This window comes from Eretmochelys imbricata, chromosome 15 (genome assembly GCF_965152235.1).
Source record: "Eretmochelys imbricata isolate rEreImb1 chromosome 15, rEreImb1.hap1, whole genome shotgun sequence".
In the NCBI taxonomy this organism is placed as follows: domain Eukaryota; kingdom Metazoa; phylum Chordata; order Testudines; family Cheloniidae; genus Eretmochelys; species Eretmochelys imbricata.
The window spans coordinates 15286921-15309237 of record NC_135586.1 but is presented as its reverse complement, the minus strand read 5'-3'; the positions used below and the strand labels follow the sequence as shown (position 1 = coordinate 15309237).

At 44.0% G+C, this 22317-nt stretch overlaps 1 protein-coding gene across 1 annotated transcript in view; it reads left to right on the top strand.

Moving 5' to 3' along the window:
- Positions 1-15267, top strand: part of HIC2 (HIC ZBTB transcriptional repressor 2) — a 95499-nt gene extending 80232 nt beyond the window's left edge. The window contains exons 3-4 of the mRNA XM_077835055.1: positions 4632-4775; positions 12415-15267. Of these exons, the coding sequence (XP_077691181.1) occupies positions 12451-14151 (1701 nt within the window). The 5' untranslated portion in view covers positions 4632-4775; positions 12415-12450 and the 3' untranslated portion in view covers positions 14152-15267. The remainder of the gene's footprint in view (positions 1-4631; positions 4776-12414) is intronic.
- Positions 15268-22317: the final 7050 nt, after the last annotated feature.

The following is a 22317-nucleotide window of genomic DNA, read 5'->3' as shown; positions in this document are numbered from 1 at the left end:
TATGGGTGCTACCCCGTAGAGTAGGTGCTTCCTGCATCAACAGAACTGCTCTTTTTCTGTGGGTGTAGGTCTTCCACCTCCCTGAGCAGCAGTACTTAGGTCAATGGCAGAATGCTTCCATTGATGCAGCAGCGTCCGCACCGGGAGCTAGTTTAGCTTACCACCGATAGCCGCTGTTGCTCAGGGGTGTGAATTTTCCCCAGCCCCGAGCAATGTAGCTGGATTGAACTAAATGTTAAATGTAGACCGGGGCTGAAAATCTAAAACCTCTAAAATCTCTTCCCTTGCCAACTAAACTCCGCAGCCACTGCTTCCTCCATCCTCCAGGCTGTCCAGCACACTGATGTTCAGCTCCTCTTATGACAGTGGGAATGTTTGCTCCTTTCCCATCCCTGACCACCTCTTTATTTGCTGGAGGGATAGCCATACTTGGGGTTCGCTGAGGGGCACGGCTTCACGTTGGAGCAGGACTTCAGCAGAGTATTCAGAGCTGCTTATAGCAACAGTGCATGTGCAGTGCCCTGTTGGAAAGGATGTGCGGGAGGGGTTGGGAGAATGAATGATGGGGCTGAAGAATGTCGCTCTCATGGTTTATAGGTTAGTTTGTGGCTGTAGAGTCTGGACGTTGATTTTATGTGATGCAGCATGGGTCAGGCAGGCATGTTGCTGGTGTTGATGGTGGACTTGGTTGCCATTGTACATGGCGCTTGGTTTGTCAGTCACGCTAGTTTTATGCAAAGGAAAATCATTAAAGGGGAAACCTGCCTGCCTGGAGGTTTTCGACTTCAGTTTTAACCCTACAACCCAAAGAGGAAATGTGCTAATTCTTGAAGCTCTAAGATACAAGCATAGTAAATTCTGTCCCCTGAATGGGCAAAGAATCTCCTGGACTTCTTTCCACCTCTCATGAGTCACTTGCCAGCTTTGGCAGAGAGTTGTTCTATGCCCAGTCCCCTAGCCTGCCATCCTAAAATGAAACATGGCAAGCCAGGGCAGGTAGGGGAAACCGTGACCATTTGACTTGCTCCAGGCAAGAAAGTCTTCTAAAGGTCTCGGACATCCAGATAAATCTTAAAGGAAGAACTCTGTATATCAAGGCCCAAAGGTAACTGACTGTAAGAAGCTAGATTAATTTTTGCATACATAAGAACGGCCATACTGCATCAGACCAAAGGTCCATCTAGTCCAGTATTCGGACAGTGGCCAATGCCAGGTGCCCCAGAGGGAATGAACAGAACAGGTAATCATCAAGTGATTCATCCCCTGTCGCCCATTTCCAGCTTCTGGCAAAGGGACCCGGCTGGTAGGTGCGTCAGGGGTGTCTTCTGCTTGTGTGTGCTGGGTCTGCTTAAGGATATGGACGTCTTTCTGAAATAAGTGGCTGTGTCAGACGACTGCTTGGCTTTAGGGCTGCCTTTGTCTGGTGGGTTTTGTCGAAATGCAGGTTTTGGTGAGCTTGTTCAGCCAGTTCTGAGTTGCAGGAGTGTCAGCGTCTGTTGCTTGCTACCTGCTCCTCCTGTCTCCTGTGGTTTTTGTTTCATGGTTCTGCTACATCCCTGGAGTCCATCATGCTTGGCAAATATCACAAGGGTTTCACTGCTTCATGGGTGCTGGTTCATGTGGGCAGCAGTAGACAAACGTGTTCTGTACAAGATTTCTGCTTAGGGATGGGCAGCACAAGCAGAGACCAGTGGGAAGCTTGGCCTCCGTGTGAATGGGGAGGCTCCACCAGTGGGAAATGTATCTTTATTTAAACAGTTCTGTGTTGTTTCCGCAAGCTATTTTTCCCTTACAGCAGAAACCACTGAGCAGAGCTTCTTGCTTCACAGTAGCTAGTAGCAAATTGCTGTAATCTGTATGTAAATCTGCATTTGAACTGCTGTCTCACTCCAGATTCCAGAAATGCTTTAATGCGTTGCTCAGCACCCCCCTCCTAAGCTGGGTATCGCCACGTGCTTCACAGAGTTAGTGTTGGCACATGCAGCCACCATTATATACTCAGCAGTAGCTTACCCACAGCCTGGATGTCATTGGCTTACTCCAGAAAGAGCCGAGAGGTAAAGGTTCCAGTTCGCAGGGGCTGAAACCCTTGTGCCTAAGCTAATACAGACACTCTGTTAAACCCAGCTTTTCACACTGGCAGTGGTCCATTTTAAACCGGTTCTGCACTGCTGATCCTGGTCCAGTGTAAACTGGGTCAGTAGGAGTGTATGTGCTTAAATTTCACCTTTGTTTGATGAAATCTTGTCAATAAATCTGGCCTGTTTTGACAGCTATAATCTTAATGCAAAAGGCCTGTTATTTCAGCATAAAAATGATTTAGTTACAAAAGTGACAGGTGGTATTGGTTCGGCTTTCTGTATATTTCGGGCCTGAACCCAGCACACGTCCAGGCAGAATGAAGAACCTTCTCTCTGCATTCTGTATCCTCTCCAGGGAGGAGCTTTATAGCTGCAAGGCCAGTGGTCCTCATTTACTATCAATCCCTTTTAAGGAAATTCATTACAGTGAAGGTGTCTTGCAGTTTGATTTTTTTTCTGGGACATGGAAATGATGGCCAGGATCGTAACTTACTTGAGAAGTGCTATCCAATCATTAACTCCCAGCTGGACAGGCACACAAGGCAGGCAAAAAGAACTAGAGCTATGCAAATGTATAATGTGTTGCTCCCTAACGGGGGAGCAGAACCTCGTTGCTGAGAGTCCTGTGAAGCTAGGCAAGTTTTCTAGTCCATGAGTACCTATGAAGCTAGGCAGGGGGTTTATTTCCTCTTGGACAAGCTTTGTAGATTGTAATTTCTACTTTTGCTGAGAAAATTATGAAATATCAACACAGTCCCTCATAAAAACTATGCCTGATAAGCCAGGTAGGCCTGAGCCCAAAAATCAAATGCTGTCTAGGAACTTTCCAGCCATCCTTCCTCTTCCTGAGTTTTACCTTGTCCTCCTTTAAAGCCTACCTCCCCCCCCGCCCCCCCCCCGGCCGAGTCTTTTGGGGGTGGGTACAAGAATGTCCACAGGCTTCCAGGTAGACCAATAGTAGGAGGGATGCTGGGAGACAGTGTGGGGAAGGGAAAGAATGTTTGCCATGTTCTGTCCTTGAACCCCTGGTTTATCAGGCCCAGACATATTGTGTAACTGTGTTCACCTGACAACAACATTCACAGCATTAAAAGTGCTTTGCAGGCTCTCCTCCAATTTGAAGCAAAATTTAGTTTTAATTACTTCCCTGATTTCACAAGTGGTATATACCTCTTTTACAAACAGCCCTATAAAGGGACCCATATTTAATGTCTCATCCAAAGGATTATCCTTCTCAGTAATCCTTCTTTATTTGATTATGCTAACTCCTGAGGGAGGAGGCTCTGCGGTTGTAGGAGTTGCACTAAGTTTCACAAGCCTGGAGCATCTATGTAACATTCACTTAAAATGGGGAGGTCGCATAAGCTTTTCTTTTCAGCAGAAAAGGTGGAATTATACATTTTTAATGTATAGCAACCTTCAGCTGCAGCACTGCAGTGTAGCTGCTTCCTGCAACGATGGAAGGGGTTTTTCTCTGCGAGGCGGTAGCTAGGTCAATGGAAGAATTCTTCTGTCCACCTAGCTGTGTCTGCAACGGGGAGTAGGTTGAGCTATCTGGTCGCACAGGACATAACGTTTTCACAGCCCTGAGCAATGTAGTTAGATGGACCTAAGTTTTAGGTGGGGACCGTGGTGTAGTTTGCCATGAATCGGTTTAATCCTCAATCACTGAGACACAGTGAAAGTCCTAAATCGTCAGAGCTCCGTTATCATTGTGGTACACTGAGGCCTGGTCTATGCTTAAAAATTAGATCAGCAGAGCTACGTCACACAGGGCTGTGAACCGTTTTTGTGCCATGAGTGCTGTAGTTAGGTTGATCTAATCCCTGGTGTAAACACAGCTACCTGCTGCCTCTTGGAGAGACTGATTAACTAGGTAGGGGGAAAAGCCTCTTCCGTCAGCGCAAGAAGCCTCTACGCTACGGTGCGTCCCCGGGAGAGCTGCAGATGTGCCACTGTAGTGCGATACAGTAGGCCATGCCCTGAGGTTCAGTCTTGGAATAATGGACTCTTTCCCTTTCTGTATATAACTGGGTCCACAGGAAACCAGATTGGCTTAACGCGATGGCAGTTCTGTGACAGGCGGATTTCAAGGTAGGGCAGTGGCAGCTTTTAGAAGTGCTCCTTCAAAGCCATGCGAAAAGCATCGTGCAGAGTATGGGACTCTGAAGATTGTGGCATGAAGACTTCAACAATGGAGAAGCATTTCTAAATCACCCATCACTGTAGTGTCTAGTTGCTAGATAGCCTTCAGGGGGCAAAATGAGGTGATGAAGGTGTCTTATGGACAGCTATTCCCTGGGAAGCATTTCCGTGTTCCCATCTGAAGCTCTTCGGGTTCTTGTATTTCTGAGAAAGGAGGTTGCCAGGGAAAAGGATCCAAGAGGTTTGCAAGGGGTTCCCCATAATGTTTGCACATCCCTGCCCTGTGCAGCTCAACAGTCTGAGAGGGGGTTAATGATAGAAGCAGTTGTTGTTGTCTTTAAATTAGGTGGCCATTTGAAATGTACGTTTCAATTTTGATTGCAGTTTTTTAATTGCATTTAACAGCGTCCCTGCTGGTTCTTCATTCAGCATCTGTGCAGCCACGTTCTATTGATGGCCTGTTGTGATTTCAATGGAACATCATGGGATGTACCTGGCACGTCAGGCAGCACTGGATGGAGGTGCCCTTAGCCCAATGTACCTGGCATGGTAAGCGGCAACAAAGTGGTTAACGTGCATTCTAATGCTCCGAGTTTCAACACATAACAAGTTGCCCCTGCTTTGCTGCAGCTTCACGCAGACCTGATCGCCCTTTGTTTTCCTGGTATTGTCAACACATAATAGCCTTAAGGAATCCCTGCATTCTTCACCCTCTTGAGTTTTTCTGCCCCATGTGCAGTTTGCTATGCATCAGGTATCTGGCGCTGCTTGTTACCTTTTGGGCAGGAGGACACGGTGCTGCAGGAATCCTCAAACCTTTTTGCTCTTCACATTTTGAGGACAGAAGCCAGGGGTCCCTAGCTGCTGAGCTTGTTTTTCCCCTCGTGCTTCATGTCCAGACATCACAACACGGGCTACCAAACCCAAGGATGCTTGTGTCAAAAACCAAGCAGAACAGATTCTGCAGCAATTCTGAGGCATTTGCTTTAGTAAGCAGAGGCTCCCTTTCTTTTTGAGAGCAGTTCTGCACAGTACTAATTTCACCACAGCAGCCCAAGTGTGGCTCACGTTAATTTCCCAACATCTTACCCTATGGTTTGACAAGATATCGCACTCCTCCCTTCTCTCCCCCATCCCCATTCCTACCGCTTTAACTGTGCAGCCGCTTCCTGCTGTGCATGCTGCTTGGCCCCTGCTGTGCACACCTCTGCCCTTGTATTGCTTGCAGGGCTAGTCTGAAATATATTGAGATGAAGTGTGAGACTCTCTCTCCATGAACACCATGGTGCTGCGTCCAGTTTCCCACCTGGATCTCCTGGGGTTTCACCCCTTCCACCTAGAGCTTTTGCTGATCCTCTTCTTCTTCTTTTTTTTTTTTTTTTAAAGAGAGAGAGAGAATGAAAAGGGGGACTTTATTGATGCTGCTTCAGCTCCAGTGCTTTGACTGTGTTCAGGGGATGGGAGGTTGCCATTTGGGATATCACTATCAGCACATCCCTAGGGCCAGCTTTGACTGCTTTAGAGCTGAACGCATGCACCCCGTGTGTGTTTAATTACGGGGCATTTGCAGCTCCCCAGGGAACCTGTGAGGCACCACCAGTCTGCAGGGAGGTGCGCATCCGTGAGAGCCCACGTTTCCTATGCCTCGTCCCAAAGACCACGATGAAATTAACATGTGGGCAGTATTCCCACAGCGCAGATGGCCGTGGGGTGAAGGGAGCGTTAGAGTAGGAATACATCCTGATAAAGCCCTTTTTCACCCAAGCCTCTTGAAAAGGGCTAAGTGTTGTCACCCCATTTTACAGACAGGGAAGCTGAAGCAGAGAGAAGTGAAGTGACTTGCCCACAGGAATTTGGTGGCAGTTGGACACAGTGCATTCTTCTGTCTGTTAAAGGCTAGAGGGACCCAAATAAATTGGTGGAAGAAGAAAGCAGAACAGGGAATAAACTTCCCGTTTGTTTGTTTTATGTTCATGTTCACCGGAGTGCTGCAGAGCTGCTGGGGACAGCAGGCAGTCAAGGAGAATACCACTTTTTCCTTCGTATATTAAAATGTGCAAGGCAGGCTAAAGTTTAATGGCATCTAATTTGATACAGAGCTTCTGATCTCCATGTTAGATTTTTATCAATCATAGAGTTATTTTAATACACAGCTTCTCCATATCTAGCCTCTCTGCCGCCCACAAATTCTCTAAATGAAGCGAGGGATTCGTTAGGTCTGCTGTGGAACTATTCTTTGCTTCACTGGTGTTCCTTTCAAAATATAAACACTGTCTAACACTCCAGTCTGAAACTCAGCAGTGAAATCAAATAGCGTCTCCTGCCATAGGTTGCAAAGATAGTTACAGTCTTCGTTTCTTTGGGATTTGCTTTGGGGATGGGTGTAATTATCTTTTTTTTATGGTCCTTAAACAATCCTAAAGCGCTGTAGTGGCATTTAGTATTTCATCCTAAGTAGTTATTTTTTGTTACTGTTTGTATGTGTTTTGACAGTCTAATTTTAACCAATTTCCTTTCCGAAGTCTTGATGGTAAATGGAGAGAGGATTAAGTTGTTCTCACTTTGTAATAAAGCAGCAAAGCTCTTAGAGCACATGGTATGTTCTACGCTGTATTCAATGCCCATCAGACCAGAATATGCCCTAGTTTGGCTTTGAGCCACTGATTTAATAAATTGATTATCAATTCTCACAAGCATCCAGTTCCTTAGGCAATATTGCTTATGAAGACACTGCCAGCTCCTAGTTAGTGTAGGTTTATTTTAATGCTGTTCATTGTGTGTAATATCTTAGAAGCATAACATTTCTGTTCTCTCCCATTTTTCCATTAGCTAGTCTCTGGCTGTGGGTGGGGGTGAATTCCCTGGAACGCTAAGACTCCCATTTTGTTTCCTTCCTTTATTGTGCATCAGGATCCTTGATGAAGTTCACACTTCTGGAAACGGTGTATACTAAGCGGTTGCTGTTACTGCAGGGTCACTGAAACTGGGCAGGAGCCTTCCTTTATAACTGGGTTATCTCTACTACTATGTGACCAATACACCCCTAGTTCTGTTTGGTCCTAGACAGTATGCAAAGGACGCTCCATTGTGTTTGATCACAAATGTCAGTAATAAGTCTCCTACACAGCAAAGAGAGTCTGCCATGTTTTAAAGTATCTTTCTTAATGGAAAAGCATCTGAAATCCCACTGTGCCCATGCTACTCCTGGAATGGAACAACTTTTGTTTTTTATTTCCTTCCCCTAGAATAGAGCAAGGCTTCTTTCAGTGGTCCAAAAACAGTCTTAGCATTTGATGCTCCACAGTTGTTGTTTTGGGTTTTTTCAGGAAGCTCTCTTGAGCATTCAGCACTAATACAGTTGTAAAGCTTTAATATCCTGTCCCCTTTCAGAGCTATGATACAGGTGCACCAGGTATTTATAATAAAGTTGTAAAGTTCACCATTTATTTATTTGGAATGCTGTGGTATTTTTTTTAATTGGATCTATGCTGTTCCTTACTGTTTGGGAGCATCCTAGGGATTGTATAGTCTCCTAAATGCTATGGATTGCTGAACAATTCCTGCACCCATCTAGTGAACAAGAGGATGCACTCCATCTCAGGATGCATCCCTGTTAAGTAGGTGTTTGGAGCTGGTCAGTTCTGGACCAATGTCTGTAATGGATTTATGATGATTTGCTGAGCACTTCAGAAGATACAGATAAAGGCCAGGTCTACACTACAAATATCTGCTGGCATAGTTGTGCCGCCTGCTTTTGCTGGTAAAGCTTATTTTGCTTGGGGGGGCTGAAATAAGCTGTGTCCACACTAGGAGCTTTTTGCTAGTACAGTATACTGATATAGCTAAACTGGCAAAGTGCCTCTAGACCTGGCCTGGGACAGTGCTGCTTCATGGAGTTCACTACACTGTTGCTGCTAAATCAACAGGAATCTCTAGTCTGGGGAACACTTAATCCGTTACGTTGCATTGGAGTGCTTGAAGTTGAAAATTGAAAATTACTGGTTTTAAAATCTTCAACCCCATCTCTGCTACTCCATGATTGCTTTAGAAAGCTCACTGTTTTTCATGAGTGCCACAAAATAGCAATGTGTGGTAGTAATTACTTAATACTTGTGATGCTGATGCACAAAGACACAAATTGAAGCTCTGTAATAAGCAGTCGTCATTAAAGAACACGCACCATGCTAAAAAAACTAAAGAAGACTGACTTAGGAAGGAAGGTCACAGACGTATTTTCATATCTCATAAATAAGAGTTAAAATTCAAAACTTCTTTCTTCCCACCCCTCCAAGTACTGACTTGCCCATTTAGGATAGTTACTTCCATAGTTGGCATTTGTGCTGTAACGTGGAAATGAATATGCCAGCTACTTCAGCTAGTTCCCTGATTTATTTGATATGATTTAATCAAAGGTCTTTCCCCTGAGCAACTGCAGGAGCCCTTTAATCTCTGCAAAGCCTTATATCAGACTGGCATTTGCAATTCAGGCATATTGCATGTTCTGTATATACAAATTTGCCTGGACATCACTATTTCCAAGTGACATAAACTGTGAAATAAGTTGGGTTTTAGTTCAGTAACCTACTAAATTTCTCATTTGTCTGGCTAGGCAAGACTTATTATTGTCTCTCATTTTCCTTCCCACATATTTCCTTTATGGAACAGCTTAAAATCACTCTCTTTTTGTGGGAAGGGGTGTTATATGCACATAGAACAACAATCATACTGTTAGTGAGAACAATGCAACTAGCTGACCATTTGCTCTGCTTGAGCAATAGGTATTTATTTATGTGTAGGTGTTGTATTTAGTTATGTTGTAAGTAACGTTTTTCTCCCCTTCCCTGTCCATATGGCTCGATGACGCAGAAGTTAGTCATATTTTACATGACTAGATGATAAATGTGGGTGTCTGGTGCTTTTGTGTGCTGCTGTCTCTTCCCCTTAATCAGGAGTTCCGGAAACAAGCCATGAAAACCAGACAAAGTGGATGTGTGCTGCAACTCTCCAGTTTGGCTAATTACAGCATGCATAGTTTTTTAAAGTGCTTGTCAGTATCAAATAGTGGAGACCCTAGTCTTTCATGCAGCTAGTGTGTGCTTCCCTACCAGACAGAAATGCCATATGGGGAGGGGAGAAGAAATGAATAATTACTATTTTGCTCAGGCTTGTATTTTATTCTTTGTCCTCCACCCTTTCTAGCATCCACCCATCTCTGGGAACAGTGTTAAACTTCTGCACAGTAGAGGCCGGATTCACCAGTACGCTCTGGTTGCCTTGTGTTACTGAGACAATACAGAACAGCCAGGGTGTACCAGTGAATGTAGCTCTCGGTATTTAAATTCAAATACCAAGTATGTGTGCGCGAGCACTGGATTGGATGAATGTGGATAATGAACATGATTTGAAAATTTTACCAAACACCTACTTGCTGTCAGATCCACCTACTAGCCAGATGTAAAAAGTGAGTCTTCTTGTAGAAGAGTAAACTGACTGCCTTGCAAACTGTTAGCAGCCGTGGAAGCACTGGGGGAGCAGCCTGTTAGCCGACTTGGGAAGAAAGCTTTGCATTGGCTTATATTTGGAAGGTTTTCTATACAGCCATAAGAGCTAGAAACTCTGCTGTCCAGTGAAAGCCTGCATGGCACAGAAATTGATGGCAAACTCTTAACCATTTACCACTGGCTAATGGTAGCATGGATTTTTTTTTTTTCCCTTCAAGCCTCGAGATTGACAACATAATTCAATATTTCTTTAGCCTGAGTACATGAGACTTGACCCAGAGGGATAAGGTGGGTCTGAATGGGGTAATGGGAAGCACAAGTAATAAAAACATTAACTGGTAACTAACTTACTGAGCTTAAAAAGAGGAAGTTAACCCCTTCACTGCTACCAGAATACTATATTCCAGGCCTGTTTCCTTGGAGAAAGCCATTTGAATGATAGACAGCAGGATGGGGAGTGGGAGAGAAGCTTGTAATGCTGAAAGAGACCTAGTGGAAGCAAATTTTCACTACAATTCTGGATTTCATATGAGCATGGAGGGAACTAGAAAGATGTAGACAAATGGGAGGGAGAATATTTTGGAGTATTCTAAAGGAGTTGTCAGCACACTGGAACCTTCAGCCTTTGCCCACCCCGTTTCCCTTCTTTTCCTTTTAGAAATCCAAGGGCTGGTCTACCCTCCATTCCTGGGCTGCTTTAACTAGACTGATTTGAAACTGGTCTTGTTAAGTTGGCACATCTAGTGTGGTGACAGTTATATCAGTGCAAAGGTACTTAAAGTTATAGCAATAAGATCTACTGGTATAAGGTGCCTTTATACCAATATAACTGTTTGTGTGTCAATTGTAGCGGTTGTACTGATTTAACAATATCAGTATAAAATCACAGCTTTAACTGAAATAGTTAAATTGGTACAAAAACTGTGTGGAACAGGCCCAAGTCACAGAGATGGTTAAAAGCATGAACACGCTCTGGCAGATGCTGTATATCCAAGAGAATCCAGCCAGAACTTTTATGGCCTCCAAACGCTCTGCTTAATTCTCTGTTCTCACTTCTCATGTTGCTTACTGCTGATTTTTGGAGACCAGTCCTTATATTCAATTACTTCAGTATGAACTCTCCCTGGGTAAGAGCTTCATAATGAAGATGATAGTGGTTTTATTCCAGTTCTGGGTCAAAAGTTAATTGGAATTAATTCTTGAGGTTCACTAGAGGGAGAAGAATAGAGGATAATCTACAAACTAATTAACCAAGGTCTAGAGAACGTGTTGACGTGTGTTGTATGTTTGGTGTTTAATAGAGACCAATGAATTTAAGCAACCATTTATAATGAGAAAAATCACAAACTTTTTTTTTTTTAAGAGGAAACTTACATTTCTATCTGGAGGAAGTTCATTAACCCCAGATCGGTTACCCAAAACTCGTTTGGCTGGGAGGGAACAGGTACTTTTTAAAATAGATGTCAGGGAAATGCCTCCACAGAATTTGAATGCTGAGATCAGTGAAGTACAGGGCTGGATTCTGTGTGTATGAAATCCAGCTAATGAAGTATAAAAGGAACTGGAAATCCAAATACAATGCGCATAATAGAGGGTTAGTGTCAAGTATTCCATGTAATACCCAGGAAATCCTCAAATGTAATTGATCTTGATTTTCCCCCTTGCCATGCATTTCAAAAGATAAAATAGTGCTTGGAAAGCCAGTGGATTTTTATGATGTTTAAAAGTCAGTCGTGCTGCCAACATTAAAAGTCCAGATATATTAGCGCACTCTGTGTGTGTGTGTAATAAAAAATATGCAATATATGGATAGAAAAGGTGTTTGTGGTCTTTAATCTCACCATCATTCAGGGGACAGAATGAGAGAGGAAACATGAGATAGGCGATTCATCTGTTTAAACAAAACCCTTGTGTACTATTATTTCATTTTTCTTTTTTAATCCAAGAAAATAATGTAAAGTTATTGACGAGCTTTTTTTTTTTTAGGAGTGGTAACATGAACATTTAGCACTTTAAAGAACTTTAACAATGCTAATTAATTTGGAGCCCTGGTTTTGTCGTCCTTGTCTTCCTGGGGACCAGGATGTGGATTTGAACAGGGGGAAATTTTTAAACTCACATTTTATACTCTTACAAGTTCCCCCTTCTCTTCCCCCACCCCTCCCCCCCCCCCGATTTCCCACCTCGATGTAATTAACTTGCATTGCATATGGAATAAATTGCTGCCTGTATTATTTTTAACCCCAAAGACAGAAACCATATATTTAAAGCAATGAAAGCTGCTGCTTATGATAAATATTTTACATGTTTCAAATATACGAATAATGGTGAAACAGCTTGCTTTTTTTCCCCATCCCCCTTGAAAGGGTTCACGCCGAAGGAAAAAAACTGAAAACTAACCATTGCTTCCCTGCTGATCTTTGGATAGGTAGTTTCAGCCTATCATGAGTGTTTAAAATATATATATATATATATATATATTTTAAAAACCCTGAGGCTTTAGCATGAGAAATGTTTCTCCCTGTATTCTTAGCAGGAGCACAGCTTGCAGTGCTGGAATGCACCCAGAACTCCTTAGTCAGTGTCAAACCTAATATTAAACAGCAGTCTGTTAAACCAGTCTATTAAACACAGGTTTGTCCAAGTGGAAATGGTGGGCTCACAGATCTTATTCTCTTGTCTTGTAGGTGGTAAAGTGAAGGTGAAAGGAAGAGAAGGTGGAGATGGAACTGCCAAATCATGCCAAACAACTGCTACTGCAGCTGAACCAGCAACGAGCCAAAGGTTTCCTCTGTGATGTGATTATTGTGGTAGAAAATGCCCTGTTTCGTGCCCACAAGAACATCCTGGCAGCCAGCAGCATGTATTTCAAATCCCTCGTCCTGCATGACAACCTGATTAACTTAGACACGGACATGGTGAACCCCACCGTGTTCCGACAGATCTTGGACTTTATTTATACTGGGAAGCTCTTAACGACTGACCAGCCCGGTGAACAGAACTTCAATGCTCTCCTCACCGCAGCAAGCTACCTCCAACTGCACGACCTGGCAGCTCTCTGCAGGAAGAAGCTGAAGCGGAATGGGAGGTCTTTCACTGGCAGGGCCGGCGGCCCCAGTGTCGGGAGACCCCCCAGGAGTCAGAGGCTTTCTACCACTTCAGTCATCCAAACTCGTTATTCAGGGTCAACTGAGGGCATGAAGGGCTCACACTCAAAGGAGCTGCCAAAGGGAAAGGTCTCTGACGATGAGATCTTCATCAGCAGCTCTAACCAAGAGAACTCTCACTCCTTAAGCAGGGGAGCCAGCAAGAACGGCGGCAGTGCAAATGGAAGCAGCGGCGACCAGGAGCTCGGCCTCGACCTGTCCAAAAAAAGCCCGTCGCTCCCCGCGGCAGCCTCCCAGGACGACACACAGCACAGTGAAAGCCAGCACGGCTCTCCCCAATCTGCCTCAGCCCCCGCAGCCAACAGTGCCTCATCATTCGACGAGTCTGCAGCCGGAGCCCCCCAGAGTGCAGCAGACAGCAGCGAGCCCATGGAGATGGACATGAACGAGGAGAGCCACTCCCTGGCGGAGAGCGGCCAGCGCAAGAGCCTCCGGCACTCGGCGCGCAAGAAGGAGTGGATCAAGAAAGACAATGCTTTTGACCGGAAAGAGGGGGGCAAAGGTGGCGAGGAAGGCGAGGGGCTACCCAATGGCATCCTGGTGGGTCCCTTGTCCAAGTCGGCCGAGCGGAACCTGAGCAACGCCTATGGCCCGGAGCAGGCATTCCAGTGTAAAGAGGAGATAGAAAACGGCAAGGAGATGAGCGATGACAGTGGACAGAGCGAGTGTGAGAGTGGGGGGCACACCAGCGCCAACTACGTCTACCGGCAGGAGGGGTTTGAGCCTGTGGCCTACGGTGACAACCTGTATGTCTGCATCCCCTGTGGCAAGGGCTTCCCCAGCTCCGAGCAGCTCAACGCCCACGTAGAGACGCACACTGAGGAAGACCTCTACATCAAGGAGGAAGGCACATATGGCGACAAGGAGGAAGCTGAGGATTTGTCCAACCCTAACCAGCCCTATGCTGCAGAATCCCGGCCCTTTAAGTGTTCAGTATGCGAGAAGAGCTACAAGGATCCAGCCACTCTGCGGCAGCATGAGAAGACTCACTGGCTGACACGGCCCTTCCCTTGCAACATCTGCGGCAAGATGTTCACACAGCGGGGCACCATGACACGGCACATGCGCAGCCATTTAGGGCTCAAGCCCTTTGCTTGCGAGGAATGCGGGATGCGCTTTACCCGGCAGTACCGACTGACAGAGCATATGCGTGTCCACTCAGGAGAAAAACCCTACGAATGTCAACTGTGTGGTGGGAAATTCACCCAGCAGCGCAATCTGATCAGCCACCTGCGAATGCATACCTCTCCCACATAAGCCAAAGACTCCAGAATGAGCTTCAAGCCCATCCGCAGTGATTTACCTTTCTGTAGACTTGCTGCTTAAGAGGGCAACTCCCCTCCTCTATTCAGTCATGGGCGGCCTAAACAAACGTAGCTTTAAAATTTTTTTTTTTTAATAAAAGACAAAGAAACGTAGGTCCACAGCCAAGCTGATGCCCCTCTCAAATCATTCCCCACCCCACCCCCCCCTTTTCTAAATCTCAGTGGCGTGGCAAGAAATGCCATTTATTTTTGTGGGTGTTGACTTGGTCTCTCTTTTGATCCCTCCACCCAGGTAGCAGGAGTGAGGTCTCCTGCCTGTTGGATGGTAAGTGGGAATGGGGGAGAGACATTCCATCTGATCAGCTGGGGCTGTACCAACTCTTTATTCCCCCGCCCCCCTCTTCCTTGGCACTCCTGTAGTGCTTTATAGACATTGATCAAGTGTTATTTTCTGCACTAACAAAAAGTGCAAGTGGAACGTGTTATCCACTGGCTACTCTGTGGGCTTTGCCTTTCCTTTTGCATTAATGTTACATTACTAATGTCCTTACAACCAGATTCAATAAGGGCATTTCTTGCGACTCCTTTAAAAAACAAAAAAATTTAAAAAAAAAAAAAAAATGAACCCCATTTTCTAACAATGTGTTACAAAACCACAAAGCATTGCTTTTGCTGTACCCAGTGCAGAAGCTGTGGACTGACTGTGACAGGGTTGGCAGCCCATTTAAATTCTGTGGGAAGCTGTGATGGTGATGGGAGTCGTCATCCTTCCCCATGAGGTGGAGATGGCTAAAGCAGTCTACCTAGGTGTGTGCCACGTAGTGTTTCAGTTCAGGAAATGGCAACACTTTTTTTTTTTTTTTTTTCCCCTTTTGGGTTTAGTCTTTAACCTTGGCATACCTAACCACATGCCTCACCCCTCCTCGCCACCTCTGCAGCCTTACCCATGACTGAACAGGGGTGTGGGTGCCCTGGAAATTTCTTTCAGTGAGCAGGGGGTAGTCTTTACTTTTCTAGTAGTTTCGTATGAATATTCTTTGCTTAGAGGTACTTGTTTTATTAAAGGAAAAACCATTGTAATGTTTATGTGAATGTTTGAACTGGAAGGTCTGAGGTTAATTCTTGGGGTGGGTGGGGTAGGGAAGGGGTTTGATGTAGGCTGGACTTGCTACAAGTTCCTTAGGTACTTTTTTTTTTAATTTTTTTTATTTTATTTTTGTGTGTGTGTATGTTTTTAGCTTTCCTCCCTCACTAAAGAGCGAGTCTGTGTGAACAGACCCGTTACCTTTGCTACCTCTTGAATTCATGAGAACAATAAGATGGTTAGTGAAAGATTAGGCAGGTATTTTTTTTTTATTGTAAGTAAATGTATAAAGTAGAAGCTAAATTAAAATTAAGGGATTTTTTTACCACCCCGTCCTTCCATCAAAAGTCAGCTAGAAAAATATTAAAGCAAAGCTCGGCCAAAGACAAAAATGTATTAAGCCAGAGACCCCAGTGCATAGATGCTTAGAATGGTTCACTCAGCAAACTCTTGGCTTTTTGTAGTCACTTTTAGATAAAAGGAAGGAAACTTCTTAGAGCTTTTGGGCCCTTTCCAGCTTTGTTTATTGAACCTGGATGCTATGGAAAAAAGGTCCCCTCATCCTCCATTCTTCCAGCACATCTGGGTCAGTGTGTAAACACCTGGCAGGACAGAGGGTGAGGGGAGTAGCAGCCTATAACTTACTAGAATCCAGAGTGCAATAAGATGGGGAGGAGGGGGAAAAAAAAAAAACCAAAGTGTTTCATATCCTCCCTTTTAGAAAATTGCTCACGCGCGCACACACATACACCTCAAAATGAAAAAAGCAACAAAACGTTTTTGCAACATCTGCCTAAGACATCACAGCCAACAGCTGCTATTGGTTTAGGAGAGAAGACAGAGAGTTTAGCCTGCCGATTCTTGGCCCCTCGACTTTGTTGGCGTGACCTTGTGGAAAGCTATGGCTTATTTCAAGCCTCCCATGACTGGTGGAGTGTGGTGGTAAAAATTCACAGCCAGTAGAATCATCCCTTCTGAACTGAGTAAGGTTTACACACTCCCCCCCCCGCCCCCTTCCCTCCCGGCTCAAAACCGTTATCCTCTGTATCCGTAGGGTTCACTGAACCCTGCATGTCTTGTTTTCAAAACAAAAAACTTTTTTTTTTTTAAGTTTTAGACCAAAAAAAGACAAGTGAGCATGTTCAATTAAAACAAAGAAATATAAGCTTCATTTTCACTAGTGTTTTTCTGTTAAGGTAGACTAGTCCATAAGAAGTTTTTTGGGTCATTTGAATGAACTGAGGAAACTGGAATCCAGGCTCCATGCAATAGACAAACCAAACCTTGCTGAGCCTTGGCCTGGTGTCATGTTCCACAGAACACACTTGTCCCCACTCCTTTGCCCTCCCCACACCACCATGGTGGTTCTAGTGCCCTTGTCTTGTTGCTCCTAGACTCTGTCAGTGTGAGTCATGGGGCACCCGTGGGGAGAATGGATCTCTTGATCCAAGTGCTGAGATGCGCTGTTTTTTAGTGTCTTTAGCATTTCCATGTTTAAAAGAAAAAAAAAAATTCTTCCTCTGAGCCCTTGCCAAACCCTCCTGAGAAAGTCCCTTGAAACATTTGAATAGTGAAGGCCTCTTCTATCCACCTTCTCCTCAGAGAAGTCTTTAGCTGGGCCAAGGAACACCAGTGCAAGATTAGCATCTAGGCTTTTATTTATCCCCCTTTCCGCCTTTTCCCCTCCCTCTAAAATTCCTAAAGCTGAATTGAATCCCATATTGGTTTAGAGTGCAGCCAGTGCAGAGTTCCCATTGCCACTGGCTGGCTAAGAAACCACCGAGTCCAGAGTTTCAAAATGATTTTTCAGCTCTTTTGTTCAGGAACACAGCTGTCAATGGGGGCTTTGCTGCGTCCTTTGTGGGGCCTTTTTTTTTTTTTTCCATTCCTGATTGTGGTGCTACAGTGTATATCTCCATTCCATGCTGCAGTTTCCTGAGGTGCCCTCTGCCACACGCTCCCACCCTCTCTAATGCCTCAGTGACGGGACTAGCCAGGCTAGGAATTGCTAGAGCAAAGCTGGTAATGGCAAGGGGGGGTGGGGAGTGTGTGTGCGCAGAATCCAGCTTTCGGAAACTAGCTCAAGCTGTGACTGACTGAGCCAAGACGTGAAATAGCCCGGAGCTGCAGAGAGCGCTAAAACCAGAGCTAGGCCCTGTCATTGAGCAGATACCCCACTCCCCCGTGTTTGATTAGACTAACAGGTGTGTGTGGGTGTTTGTTTGTTTTTTCTCCCTCCTTGGTTTGTTTTTTAAGCCTTGAGAATCATTTTGAAGCTCAGGACCCAATGCTATATATTTTGTAAAGGAGCCTCCTTTATTTTATTTTTCCCCCCTCAGCACTTAAACAATACGACATAAAGTCTGTGTACAGCAAGAGTATTGTACAAAAGGAAATTTGTTTTTCTTTTTCAAGTAGCTGTGTTAGAGGTGTGTTCCATAGACTGACTCTAAACAACATTTTCCAAATTGTGACAGTAATAATGATGAATAACTAGTAATACTCAAAACTTCAGGGACTGTTTGAGGCCTGCTTGGGGGCCTGAACACTCAACCGCATTTGTACGACATAGTATTGTATCAAACATTTTTCTGTATTTTAATGAGAAAGCAAAACACTAGTTTCATATTTAAGATTTTAAGAGTTTTAGGGTTGGGGGGAGGGAGTTACATTTTTTAATTTTGTTTTTTTTTTATTTTGGTTTTCTTTTTTTTTTTTTTAAGATACACAAAGAGCCTCAAGAGGAATAAAACAATTTAAAAACAAAAATAGAGGCCAGGCAGCTTAAATATATGCTTTAGTCACTTAGTTCCAGAATGTTTTCGGAGTAACAGGATAAAATGGCAAAAGTTGTATAAAAAAATAAAAAAGCTCATACCCAAATTCACAAAACTATTTTTTAAACCAAAGCACATTTGAATGAGTATGGAACCTCACTTGGCTCAGAAAAATACTAATATATTTATCTCATTGTTTACATAAACTTTTACAGTTTCAGACCTCAACAGATCTAGGGGCCAGTCAAAATTAATCTTTGCTTTTTCCATTGATTTGTCTTTGAAGACTATAACAACATTTCTTAAACTAGAACCACGCAAAAACAAAAAGTCATCTATGAACCAAACTGCATTCCAACACGACTTACGGTCTGGGAGATGTAATTAGGGAAATGGGTTTATTTTATTTTTGTCCTCATAACCCATAAGAGAGGTCTTAGGAGAAAAAAGACACGACATCTGCAGGGTTGTGTTGGGTGTGGAGTCTTTGAGGGGGTGGGTAGCCTCATCTGATGTGTTTCATTGCTAAGTTACAAAAAGAAAATTCCACAGTCTAGCATTGACAACTAAGGTAGAGTAGGCCGTGGGTCTGTGCCAATGGGAAACGGGTGCAGAAAGAAGAGAGTGGCTATTAGTCCTAAGCAGCCCGGTTCTTCCTCTGAAGGTCTGGCTGTGTGACCAGCAGTGTGGGGAGGAATATACAAGACTCCTAGAAAGGAGAGACTGATGTTGCCTGCAAATGACTCCAGCCACCGTACCCCATACATTTCCCTAACATTAGCCACAAGAGCTGGGCTAATCTCACAGTCTATCCCTTTAGTGGGAGCTGCCAAAAGAAACCCAGGAGCCCAGCCCTGTGCTCTAGGGTAGCTGAGAGAAGCCACAAAGATCACAGGAGACACCAAAGAGCTCTTGCCACGCAGCTTCTGTGAGTCTTCGTCGCTGTGGAAGAGAAGGGAAAGTGCAACTTTCAACTGGCCCTCTGCACTGAATAAAAACTCTTGCAGAGACCACAGAACTCCCTGCTGGAATGAAGAGGCCAAGCTGAGTAGCTTTAATGGTCTAGATTGAGGGAAGTAGTATATTGTACATATAGTGCCCTTCCTACATTCAGGATAGTGCAGAAGCATGAGCCAAACTGTTTGGACTGTTTTATCCTTCTGTTAATTAAGATAGCTCTACTAATTCACTCCAAACCTTAATATCTTGTGTAGAAGAGCCCAGTTAAAACCCATGTGGAAACATACGCTTGATTTGCATGTTAGAATAGTCTAAAGATTGCCAATGACGATGGTTTGTTAAAATACCGCTGAAGCCAAAAAAAAAAAAAAAAAAACCCCTCTAAAAGCTCCCCACCCATAGTCTTGATGATTTCTTTTTAGTTTATAAAATTTGACACCAAAGCCACTTCAAACACCTGAGGGAGGCTGATGGAAAATGAAACATTAATTTTGCCTGGTCTTAATATCTAACAAAGATGGTGCAAACACTATTTGACAGTGTTGTTTTTTGTATCAATATGTATGTGCAGTAATGAATGTATTTATTTCTCAGATTCTGTATGCACAGTTTTGCAATGAAATTCAGAACAGTTGCAAACACAAAGATGTGTCCGCAGGGTCTTCTCTACAGGATTTCAAAAAAAAGAAAAAGAAAAAGAGAAAAAAAAAAAAGAAAAAATATATTAAAAAAAAAAAAATCTCAGAGACTCAGCATAGCCATAAACCATAACCTGTGAAGACAATACAAAGACTGGACTTTTGTAGCTTTGCATAGAAGAGGAATTTATGTTTTGCTGTATTTAAATGTTTCCAGTTATGTCACTCTTAAGATTCCTGTCTTTATTTTTATTTTTTTCCTCTCTCTTGTGCGTGGAAAGCATTGTTTTTGAGCAGTGCAGGTTCAAAGTCTGGGTTAACAGTATTTTACCGTGTTGCTTCAGTTCTGAAATGCAGGAGTGTGGGGCTTGGCCAGGGAAACATCCAGGGCATGTTGCAAAGCAAAACCTATGGTTTCTGAGTGACTGTTGGAAAAACGTGGAGAGGGGGTAAATGTAGGGGAGGAAGGCTGGTCTGGCACTGCTGATTAGAACTGGTGACTGATGATTGCATTCCCTTGCCTCTCTAGCCTGTTCTTCTACCATCTTCTCGATACTTACTGTGAAAGCAGTAAGGATCTCCAAGGTGAAGAGTTGGTGCCCAAGATAACTGGAAGAAGTCTAATCCCAGCTGCAGCCAAAGAGCATCCTGGCATTGTGATGGGATTTGCAATTTTAAGTTGAAGCACTGCATTCACTGTTGTAGCTATGTGGACTCCAAGATCTGTATAAAACATAGCTGGCTGTGACACTTCAGACGTAAACTGAAGCTTGCTGAAGCTAGACAGTCATAGCTGGGGTCTAAAACAAAGAAGCCCTTCCAATCAGCAGTGCTAGGCTTAAGACAAAAGGAATATTTTGGAGGGAGGTTGGTAGACCTCAAACCTGTAAGCAGGTCCACAGCAAAGACCATGCATGCAAACCACTTCCTCTTTACAGACTCACTCTCGCAGTCTGTACCTAGCTATATTCTCTAGATGCAAAACTTCAAAATCCTATTAATTTAATTAGTTAACGAGCTCGTTACAGAACACACAGTTCTCCAGACTCTCTAGGAGCAGCATAGGTAGGCCGTGTCGGATTTCCAGGCCCCTTCCTTTCCAAGTGTTCCCTTGTTGTAGGTCAGGGAGAGAAACTGCATTTTTCTCTCACTGGTTTCTGTAATTGCTTCTTTTCTTTTGAAAGGAGATGGTGCCCAGAACTTCACTGAGATCTCCCACTGGGCACTTCCAACTCGCGTAGAGCTCTGAGCTGGACCTCATAGAGAGGAGCGACCCTGATTCCTCTCGGTCCTATGCAGACCTGCTGCGGTCACACTTTTCCTTACTGTAATTTACTGCTCTGAGATGCTGGACCATGAACTTAATGAGAGGGGGTAGTGGCTTTGTTAGATTAATTCCACCCCACTGCTGCCGTTTCATCAGGCACCGACTCCCTCGTCCCTTTTTTCCCCCATTGGGTATTTGCCACACATTTTGTAGGCCAGTATTAACCATGTGGGCATTGGTGGGACTGATGCTTATATTACTGAGCACTCCCTACAGGATGGAGTGGGGAAGGTTTAGAATAGGGCACCACATCCTGCTACAATGTGCTGATGGCATTGGGGAAACTTTTTAGGTTTTGCTTTCATCAAACTGTTGGATGTTTTTAAACATTATTCACAAATAGCCAATCAAAGCACCCAGGATCACTGTTACTATAACTTCCCAAACAGCTTGGATTGGCTTTTCCTGAGGGGAGGGAGGAGGGTCTCGTTCTGGGTGGGTTTTCTTTTCTTATTTTAAATAAAACTGGAAAAGGGAGTTTGCATTATCTCCTTTTTAAGCCTTAACTATGTCAGCCCAAGAGCCCTGGATGTTTCCAGAGGAGGGACCGACACTCCTGTAATGTTCTGTTCATTTCCTTCAAGAGCTTGAATTCAGGTCAGAGCCACATGCTGCTGTGGCTCCAACAGAAGTGTCATATAAAAATATACAGAAACTATAATATGATCTCAGCATTCAGCAATTTACAGTCTTAATGTACAGTGATAAGAAACTGTTATTTTATGATCTTTTCATTAAAAGCTTGATTGAAAATTATACCTTCTGTTTGGATTTGACTTTTTCTCCAATATAGCATATATCTGTGCATGCATGCACCAACATAAAATCATTTGTGTTTAAAACAGGAATTTTTGCCCTGCTGCAAGAAGTAAAATGCTCAACTCAACTATGCAACTCACCACTGCACCTACACAGTGCGTACGCACGATGGTCATTAAAGTACAGGAAAGGATTGAATTGCACTGGCTAGGGCTAGATCCAGGCCTGTGCATGTTTATCACATTCCCTCACCCACTACAAAAGCACCTCTATCCTGACCCTTGCTGCAGGGGCCCTGAGCAAAGCAGGCGAGAACGGCCTACTAGGAATAAAGGTGAGATGCACAAACCCGTTTTCACTTGTGTCCTAACAAGAATTTTAAAACTGGATCTGCAAAGAGATTTGTGCATGGGCCTACTGCTGCGGTGAGACCCTTGCAGAATGTTTCCTCTTAAATCTTGTGTCCCAGATGCATACTGGGGAACAAGGAAGCAGAAGATTGCATGCTGGCTAACACAGGGCACTTTTCCGAAAGGGAATTCTAGGTTCAAATTCTACCATCAGTTACACAAGTGTAAACTGGGATTTACTTCAGATTCACACTGATGTAACT